General features: G+C 37.0%; 1 protein-coding gene across 1 annotated transcript in view; it reads right to left on the minus strand.

Annotated features, from left to right (window-relative positions):
- The window catches only part of TNFRSF19 (TNF receptor superfamily member 19), a 32,512-nt gene extending 21,557 nt beyond the window's left edge, over window positions 1–10,955 (minus strand). The window contains exon 1 of the mRNA XM_070943903.1: window positions 10,857–10,955. Within this exon, the coding sequence (XP_070800004.1) occupies window positions 10,857–10,955 (99 nt within the window). The remainder of the gene's footprint in view (window positions 1–10,856) is intronic.
- Window positions 10,956–11,205: the final 250 nt, after the last annotated feature.

An 11,205-nucleotide genomic window follows, 5' to 3' on the forward strand; every position in this document is an offset into this window, starting at 1 on the left:
CGCCTACGCGGAGTTCACAGCAAATATTTCCTCTTTGCACCCTGATAGAGAAACATCTGCTGCTGCCTATGGTTGAACTCTCAGCCTTCCGAGTGGGAGGTAAGCGTCTTCACCTCTAGGCTACTGCGCCGCTTGATAAATACAATTTAATAAACTACAAAAATCAATTTAGATATACAATGTAGAGATTTCTTTCGCATGTCAGTGCATGACTTGCTATAATTGTCTAATACTTCCAGAAAGATAGCTTTGACAGATCTCAATAAGGAAAGCAGTCAACATCATGGAAGCAAAACATGCTGCAGAAATATTATCATGGGTATAATATACTATGGGCATAAAATAATCTGCCTATATATTTCATTTATTTAACTCAACTCCCCCAATCTAGTACAGTATCTATTCTTCTATAGGAGTCAAAATTTACAGTAAGAATTCTTGGAGATTGTAACCCACCATATCTGGACTATGAGAAAAAGCTGACCTGTATGATCGGTTCAGATAAATAGATAGTTAAATAGACTAACCATATTTTAAAGAACTCACCAGGTAAAGTGAATAGATAACACTAACCATATTATCTAATACAGATTTTCAAATTGGTAGAAAAATAAATAAACTTATCTAAACTAGTGCTACCTAGACCTCTCCTCTCAGCCTCTATCATATGACACCTTTCTGTCAATTGTTTTGTCTGGGTTTTCCTTCAGTGACCATTGCACATATTTACCCTAAATTACTTTTAACATGTTTTTAGCTGCCCAGAGTAATGCTCATGAGACGGGTGGCCATTTAAATTAATGCAATAAATTAAAATAAATACATTTGAGAAACAAAACATAAGCAATAGGAAAAAAAGCTGGTTTAACATCACACTAATCATGGTTTACTAAGAATAATGGCTTAGTTCATACAGGATCATATTGAGCCAAAATCAAATCAACCATATTTTTATTTAGTATGTGATATGTGAATCCAGATTCATAGATTCATTTGTATTCCTAACCAAAGTATTGAAGCACTTTCCTACTGTATTCAATAATATAGGCAATATTTTCCTACTTAATTTGCCAAATCCTGTTTGAGAAATTCAGCAAATTTAAATGTCACATTAGTTTTTAACATTAAACATTTCACTTGAGATGATTCTAGTATTAGTACAATACATCTTCTCAACTGCTATGATAGAAGTAAGCAGCCTCATTTTTAGAGGAAGAATTATTCAACCTTCTGACTACTGCAATTCATCAAATGGCTCTAAGGTAAAGTTTACAACTGCTGGAACTACTCTGAACATCTAGATGTTATATTTCAAAGAATATGTAGACCTTCAACAATTGCAAATTCTCTGAACTACTTCACAGCAGATAGAGTTGAACTTTTTCAAAGGTCAGACAAATTTCATACACTTTCTCCATTGTACAAAAATACCCCAAAGATAGCTCAGCTAATGTAGAAATAATGTATTAAGCTATTGATTTCTGAATCAGATCATGCACAAATAACACTATAATTTTTAATCTAATTTTCTGTGTGAAAAGTAAAGATTTGAAATATATAAATAACTGACTTGCCTGGAAGCAAGTTTTGAAAGAAACAAAATTGTGCCAACAGTGTGTTTCCTGCTTCTGTGTTCAGTACAAATATTTCTGTCTTATAAACAGACATTACCAAAGTTAATTAACAGGCGTGTCAGATGTAAATGCCTTATTCTCTATTGTGTAAATAATGTATATATGGGACATCAGGGGTTAACTTATTCTTTGGATTTTAATGTATTCATAATTTACCACTCCCATTCCTGGCTCCACCCCTTGTATATATAAGGAGCCACCCTCACCATTTTCCTTGCTTCTATCTTGAATATTCAGCGAATATAGAATGCCTATTATTATTAAAGAGAAATATATTTAAATCTCTAATTCTTATTATCTTTATTGAGTCTGATCCTGAAAATATTGCAACAAGCTGGTAGCAGAGGATGGTTAATTGACTCAATAAATAATTAAAAATGTCTAAGAAAGATAGGCCCAACACCAGGGCCTACAGCAAGGAAATAGAAACTGAACAAGAGATGATCAACGAATCCACTAACGCGATTTCGAGAGAATCCGAAGAATACACCACTGAAGAAGAAGAACTGATAAATGAAAATAATGACCAGGAAGAAATCGAAATAGAAAATAACGAACTCAGGTCAGAGATATTGAAGATACTAAAAAGCCAGAAGAACGATGAAAGCCTCATCGCGAACCTCCAAGAAATACTGAAGAACAACGGAGCAGCGAGAGAGAAAAACGTCGTTAAAAAAAAACCCAAAGATCAAAAAACTGTGAGTGAAATGAATACTGAGAAAGTCGTTGTAAAAAAGAAAAGATGTGATCCCGCGCGAAATTTTGAATGGCAGCCATCTTGGTTTCAACGAACTTCAAAAGAGAATGGAGCAGAGCCAATCAAAACGCTCAGTTCAAAATTTCTGGCGCGAAAAACGCTATCAGACGACGAAAGTGAAAAAGAAGACTCAAACTCTTCAGAAGAACCAGAATCAGAAAGTGAAGACGATTTAACAAAGTCTCAAGTAAAGTCAGCAATGAAAACGCTTTTTGCTGCTTTTGGGCCAAGATTGAAAATTTCCAAGGCACCAACGAAGAAGCAAGAGATCAAACCGACAACTCGAGACCTGCACGATCCCATCCTGACTTCGAAGGCGACGACACCTGAGCCCAGAGAGCCATGCCGATTCCGTCCTACACCGCAGACCGGATCAAGTGCCAACGCACACGAAAGAAAGAGAAGAGCTGTCGCCACCACCAGAACCCCTAAAACCGAACCAGAGACCGACTCATCTGAAGAGGAGCGGAACGAGAGAGCTGAAATGGAGAGAACCTTCCACGACGACGCCAAGGAAGAAATGAGCAACGCGCATGTGCAAAGCTACGTAGACGGCCCCGAAAGACTTGAACTGGCCAGAGAACCGCGCAGACTCGTTGCGAGCATCCCCATGCCGTTCTGTAATTTCCTGCACTTGCGAGACCACGGACTGCCTCAGGTTGTAAGTAATGGACAAAATAATGTGGGGAACTTACCCAGTGACTTCCCAAAACTTAGAATTGATGGCATTAATTTACAAGAGTGGTATCAACAGCTTCAGGTTGTCTTTATGAAAGAAAATTTACTATTCTTTATAACTAGTCCTCCAAGAAGACCTTGGACTTTAAAAATAGATTGTTTACATCATAGAGCATTTTTCATAATAATATCTAGCGTATCTCCTGCAATGTATCATAGCATCAAATCAAACCTAACTGTGTCAGAAATAATTCAATGCATGTTTAATCTATTTCACAGCGATAGCGTAGCTACAACTACAAGAATGTCTAAGGATTTCTTTTCTTCTAGAGTGAAACCAGGGGTTTCTATAAGTGAGCATTTGATATCTCTAAACAAAATAAGAGCTGAGCTGCAATTGAGGGGGGAAGTGATTTCAGATCAAACAATGAAAAGTGTTATTATCAATTCACTTGATCCATCATGGGATAGCTTTATGTCACACTTAGATACTATTAATTTAGGATATTTAACCATAGAAAGTCTATCTAACAAATTGATAGCAGAAGACAATTCAAGCAAAAATCGTTCCAGTAATCAAACAGAACACAAATCTTTTAGGAAAGTAGCTTTCCAAGAAAAATATAATGAAGTCTTTAGATGCCACAATTGTGGGTCCAGGGAACACAGTAGAAGAGACTGTCCCAAAGTCTCAAGGGAGAGACATAGGCCAGAATATAGGAGCAAATACAATTATAGACAGTCTTCCACAGATAGACACAAATATAGAAGCCCACCAAATTACAGAGAAAGTAGAGGGGGTAGAGAAAATTCAAAAGAGAGAAAATCTGGGTCACTAAATGGACTAAACAAACAAGAAAACACCAAAACACAACAAAATGAGAACAATAATTGGCTTATTGATTCTGGTGCAACCAATCACACCACTAACAACAAAAGTATATTATCTTCATTTACAGAAGATAAGTTTGTGATAAAGGTAGCTAATCAAGAAAAGGTTCAAGTATTAGGCAGAGGAAATGTGACCTTGCCTGGTTTAGGTAAAATAGAGGGGGTATTATTAATCCCAGAAATACCTCATAACATACTAAGTGCTATAAAACTAAGCAGAGATTCTGACATCAATATAGTTTTCTCAAAGGGGAAAGCAACTTTAGAGAAGGACAAAACAAATATAGGCACTGTGATGATAAAAGGAGGTCTACCCTATCTGATAACGAAAGAAAGATGGTTACATAACATTGATTCAAATATGGAAGATTGTATTGAAGCAGATGATGAAAATGTTAGTAACAGTGACAATGATGAATGTAAAATATCTCATGATCACAAAAATACACACAATGAGAAGAAACCAAAAATAGGTAAACCAATTCATGATGAGTGTGCTCACATCTTACATAGGAAGTTAGGACATGCAAGCTTTCCTGTAGTTCAAAAAATGACTGAACACGCAGAAGGTGTCAAAATAAAAAATTGTGAAAATTATTTGGAATGCTCAGTATGTAAATCCACCAAACTAAAAACCAGTCCCAGACCAAAAAAATCTAACAGATCAACTAACAATATTTTTGACTTAGTACATATGGATTTAGTTGGTCCATTAACTCCATCAATTACCTATAGAAAACGTTACTTTCTAACAATAGTGGATGATTATAGTCGCTATGGTTTTGTTTACACATTAAAGCACAAGGATGAAACCTTTCAGAAATTTAAGGAATTCTACAAACGCATAGAAACACAACATAATATCAGAATAAAACAAATTATGACAGATAGGGGATGTGAATTCATGTCTAAAGAATTCTCCCAATGGTTAAAGGATAGGGGAATGCTACATTTCACGTCCAATCCATTTTCTGCGTTTCAAAACGGGATTGCAGAGAGAAAGAATTCCACACTACAAACCATGATTAGATGCACATTAGAGGATGCTGGTTTAGGCAAACAATTCTGGTCAGAAGCCCTACATTATTCAAATTACACTCAAAATAGAACCTGGTCCAGTATTGTGAATAAGACACCGTATGAGGTGATGTACAATAGGAAACCTAAATTAGCACACATGCACATATTTGGAGTCACTGCAGATGTGCACATACCTAAGCAGTTGAGGAGAAAGGGAGAAAACGTATCCAGAAGATTAAGATTTATGGGATATGAAACTGGAACCAAAGGGTACAGATTCATTGATAATAATAACAAATTTATAGTCTCCAGAACAGCTGTGTTTCATGAGCAGGCCAATTGGTCTAAACTGCACCTTAATGAAATATTTCCAAATAAATGCAAAGATGCGATATCTTGCGAGGAAGGGACAATAGAAAATCAAAACATTAACAAAAATAAGAACAAAACCAAAACTTGGACAAATAGTCAGCATAAAATAAAGACAGACACATTAACAAAAAAGGAAGCTAGATATTTGCACGACAACCATAGCAAACCTGAAAGAGCTATTAGAAACAATAGAAATCAAATACCAAGTAAATACAAAGATTACATAATGCATATGAATGGAGAACAAATAACACCTAATACATATGAGGAAGTATTAAAACTCCCTCGTGAAGAAAGAGAAAAATGGGAACTAGCTATGAAAAAAGAGATGGAAAGTTTGCAAGGATTAAATGTATTCACTCCTGCGATCGCACCTAAGGATAAAACAATTATAGGTACCAGGTGGATTTATAAAATTAAGAACCTAGAAGGAGGCAATACTTTATACAAGGCTAGACTAGTTGCACAAGGTTATGCACAAAAATATCCAGAAGATTATACTGACACATACTCCCCCACGGTGAGGACAGAGAGTGTTAAAACTGCTCTAGTAGTAGCATCTGCACTCAATCTGGACGTATTTCAATATGACATACAGACTGCGTATTTACACGCAAAACTAGATAAGGAAATATATGTAAGAGCACCACATAGTCAATACACTAATAAGAATGAAATTTGGTTATTAAACAAGAGTCTATACGGATTAAAGCAATCTGGCAAGAGATGGTACGATTGCTTGGTAAAAGTACTAAAGACCATGGATTTCAACGCTACCACTGCTGATAACTGTTTCTTTGTAAAAAAGAGTGATGATCACATTGAATTTGTATTAATTTATGTGGATGATATTTTATATATAGGAAAACACAAAGAGAGCAGAGAAATCTTTGTAAATAAGTTAAACGAACATTTCTCGTTGAAATCTCTAGGTAAAGTGAATAAATACCTTGGTGTACAAATTAACAAAACTAGAAGGGGATTCAAACTTACTCAGAAAGATAAGATCATTGAACTTCTAAACAAATGTAATTTAAACAATGCCAAAACCTGTGACACTCCTATGCAAACTGATTTCCTTAGAAACACTGATGAGTCTTCCCCTGAATTTAAAGATAATACATTTTACAGATCAGTTATAGGCTCACTCCTTTATATATCTAATTGGACCAGACCAGATATTGCATTACCTCTCAATTTATTGTCAAGATATGTTAGCAAACCAACCATGTATCATTGGGAAGCTGTCAAAAGAATTTTAAGATATTTGAAAAGTACATTAGATTTTTGTTTAGTATTAGAACCTAATAATGACAAAGAACCAAAAATTACCTGTTATGCGGATGCAGATTGGGCTGGTGATACATCATGCAGAAAGAGTACTTCTGGTTATATTTTTCTATTGAATGATTGTCCAGTTTACTGGTACACTGGTAAACAAGAACTGGTAGCCACTTCAACCACAGAAGCGGAATATGTTTGTTTATCCAAAGCTGCAAATAACCTTGTATGGTTCAATGACTTGATCTCAGATGTTTGGAAAAAACCTGCATTACCTTTTGTTGTGCATGAAGATAATAAAGCAGCCATTGAAATATCCAGATCCGATGCCATTGGACAAAGGTCCAGGCATATTGATATAAAATTTAAGCACGTGAGACAATTATCTCAAGATGGATTCATCAAAGCAATACATTGTGATACTTCTGAACAATTAGCTGACATATTAACGAAGCCTTTACCTTCTAAACAGCACAAATATTTAACTTCTAAATTGTATGTATTATATTGTCCTGAATCTGAATGTAATTGGTGTTGTATAGCGAACCGGCATTTAGAGGGGGATTTGTCAGATGTAAATGCCTTATTCTCTATTGTGTAAATAATGTATATATGGGACATCAGGGGTTAACTTATTCTTTGGATTTTAATGTATTCATAATTTACCACTCCCATTCCTGGCTCCACCCCTTGTATATATAAGGAGCCACCCTCACCATTTTCCTTGCTTCTATCTTGAATATTCAGCGAATATAGAATGCCTATTATTATTAAAGAGAAATATATTTAAATCTCTAATTCTTATTATCTTTATTGAGTCTGATCCTGAAAATATTGCAACAAGGCGGTTATTGGGCAAATTCATTTTCTGCTGGTATTAAGAGACAATGTATTTATAGTATATACATTATCATCTGGAACCAAGCCATTCAACCCTTTTTCTGTGCATACAGAAAAAAGTATTTCAAATGTGATGTATATATATATATCTTAACAATTGTAGAAATAATTTCTGCATTATATGTATTAATGTCTGTGACTTTTTATACAACAATATGTTATTTAAGAAAAATATATTTAATTTCAAAATGTTCAATTGAAAAGCATTGTTTAGGCAAATAAAAAAATTGTAAATAATAAATGTTCTCGCAAATTCTCTCCAATTCCTAATACTTAAACTGTAATTTATTAATTACATTAAACTGAATATCTGTACAATATATTGTATTCATTCAATAGAAATAGGACAGAGAAATACTGTAGGTAATAATGAAAGCTTAAAGTAGGTAACATAAAGAGAAGAGTTATTAAATATTATATAATGTTAATCTACATGTATTATCACTATAGTAATCTATAACATAGCATCTAACAAGTTATAGCATATAATATGCTGTTTTTCTTATGTAATAATTTAACACATCCTGTTTTGCCAAATAGCCTTTATGAAGTGGGAAACTCACTTTTCATTTTTGTGGTAAAATTATACAAACTAAATAAAATATAACCTTGGAATAACTAACTTTCAATTGATATTTAGGAAAAGAAAATAACTAAAAAGATATAGGTTTTGTTATAAATTACATTAATAAATATTTTGCTATCAATTTTAATATGTAAACCTTCTAAAGTAAAATAACTAAAATAAGTGATCCCTACTTTAAAAATGGCATAAGTATAAATAGATAGGATAAATGATAGTATAAATCACTTTGTCAAATTCTATACCTTGCTCCATTCATCCTGACTGCCTAAAATGAACTTTGCTGTTACATCTTGATTCATATTTGACCTTCCCTGACTGCGTTGCTAACAGCTATTCCTTCTAATTATTTAATAACTTGATGGAAATAGGGGAAAGATTCAACAGAAAAAAATGATTTATTTATTTATTTAAATTTTTATACCGCCCTTCTCCCGAGGGACTCAGGGCGGTGCACAGTCAACAATAAAACACATATATCCATAAAATTTAAAAAACAGTTTAAAAACATATTAAATAATTTGGCCCCAAAATTATTAAAAACTAAACAAACCATTAAAATTCATGTGTAAGCCAGCCCAGCTTGTTGAAACAATAATGTCTTGAGGGCACCGCGAAAGGTACGTAGGTCAGGGATCATACGTATCTCCGGGGGCAGTTCATTCCAGAGGGCAGGTGCCCCCACAGAGAAGGCTCTCCCCCTGGGGGTCGCCAGTTGACATTATTTGACCTACGGCACCCTGAGGAGTCCCTCTCTGTGGGAGCGTATTGGCTAGTGGGAGGCTATCGGTGGCAGAAGGCAATCTTGTAAGTACCCAGCTTTAGCTATAGATGTAAAACTTCCACATCCTACAAGTAACATAATCTCCCCCCCAATGATCTACAAAGAACAAGAAGGGGCAATGAATAGTGTGAATGACAGGTTTTAGTCACGTCAAATTCCCTTTTAAACACCAAAAATGGCAAAAAAGGTGTCATTTTCATTGCTTCCTAAAGGCTAAGACTGAGGAGGCAAGCTATTTATGGGATGGGGCAACCATACAAAAGAACTTGTTCCTCACTCCATTTCTCTAGGAGGAGGAATATGGAGCAGCTCTTCCTGATCTGAATTCACAAATTCTACTTGGAACATACAGTTCCCAGATAACCAGAATCAAACTGTTTCTTCCAACACCACAAAAAATTTGAATTAGAGTATTTATTCAAAGAATAGGATAAGGAAATATTTATACAATGAAGGCTTAAATATATGAGATAGAAAAAAGTAGCTGAAAGATCATGTTTGTTTGCCAACAGTTTCATCATACAAATAAAGGCATTTAACCACAGCAGCAGCAAAGCATTATTGAACCAAACCAAAAAAATCCAATTTTATCAACTGAATGCCAGCATTTCTGGCAAGCAAACCTACTTGTTCCCAACCATCACAGTTGATCTCAATACTGTGTGTAGTTGCTGAGTTTACACATATTTACAGACCAGAGTTTGCAGATGATAAATAATATTAATAATCTCTTTAAGTGGTCTACATTGCAGTCCTGTAGAGATATTCTTGGCAACAAACCTCCTTGGGCATAGCAATATTATTCCAAGGAAGAGCAACAGCATTTTAGTTTTCTACTACACTTCATTCTTTTCTTTAATAGATGCCCTCAGAAAGTACAAAAACTTAAAAGCTAAAAATCCCCAAAACAGGAATACACAGTTTAACTCAGCAAACCTTTAAATCCAGCAAACACAGTTAATGACAGAAAATATCACTGAAGACTGAAGATCTTGTTGTTAGTCTTGTTGTGCATTCCTATGAGTTATAGAAGATGAAAAACTATCATCTCTCTTTTTTTTTTTAGCTGGGATGCGTTCATATAACAGATCCCACAAAACAGGCCCATAAAATTAATTTGGGTTATGTATTAAATAAAGCCAGAAAATTGGGATAATCCACCAAAACTGGATCTGGATGGATAATGGATAAGCGTGTTATGAGGACAATCTGATTCCTATGATGATATGAAAGTGGCCCTTCTATGCAGTGGAGTATCACCATTTCTTTCTATTCCTAAACACAACATACGTGTGTTTGTATGTTTTTTTTTTTTAATTATTGCTTATTGTAATAAACTTGGATGCCTATTGTAGTAAACTTGGATGCCACCCAATGCAGGGGAGTCAGTCTGGTGTCGGTGGGATAATGATGACAATCCCCACTGAGCCTCTGGCGGAGGGTCATGGGAAAGCAGGAGGCTCCCCCCTCCACCCCTCAGGGGAGCCCCTCTCCGGCGTCTGAACCGGTGCGAGCGCCCTGCCGCATCAGATCAAAAGGCCCATCTTTTCGGCCATCCTGCCTCCCTTCCCACAGAAGCGAGCGGGCCAGCCAGATGTCTCTGGGAAGCTGTTTGGCAAGGAGGACCGGAGCGAAAACAGAAATAGCCCTCCTCGCCCACTCCAGCTTCCCAACCCGTGTATATATCCTGTTGCCTAAATCCCAGGCGTAGCTCTTACTACCCGCTTTGAAAGTCGGCCAGGCTGGCGGCCACCGTTTCTTCCTACAACAGCCCTCCCCACCCTTCCTCCGAGGTCCCCTCAGCTTACAGAGGGAGAATCCCCCGCGCTGCCTCGCCTCTCGTGCTTTCCCCCCTCAGCCCCCTTGAGATCAGCTTCTCCGCTCTTCCCAAGCAGAACCGCTGCCTCCTCGTCCGGTCGCCCCACATGCTGCTCATCAGTTCCCCTCAAGTCTCACCGTCCAGGGTCGTTCCCGGGTGCGCTTGGGACACGGAGGAGCTCGCCCCCGGGGATTGGCGGGGCAACGGCGGCCACTCTCGCCACGCAAGGCTCCCATACAGAGCAACGCCGTTTCGGCGGCTCCAGTCGCTCCCCTCCTACCCCCCTCCCCCGCCTCCTCCTCCTTCTTCTTCTCGGCCCTGCAGCGCTCTCTGCGTTGCCTAGGCAACTGCCCGCCGCTTTCCCTTCCAACCGGGCTGGCAAGCTCAAACCAATCGCGGGTCGCTAAACCACGTGACCCGTCCCGGAGTAGGCGACGGTTAGAAACGCGAGAACGCAGCGGCCGGGAAATTAAAAAAAAAATAGGG

This window comes from Pituophis catenifer, unplaced genomic scaffold (genome assembly GCF_029215685.1).
Source record: "Pituophis catenifer annectens isolate HBS135680 unplaced genomic scaffold, rPitCat1.0.hap2 SCAF_4, whole genome shotgun sequence".
Lineage (NCBI taxonomy): Eukaryota > Metazoa > Chordata > Lepidosauria > Squamata > Colubridae > Pituophis > Pituophis catenifer.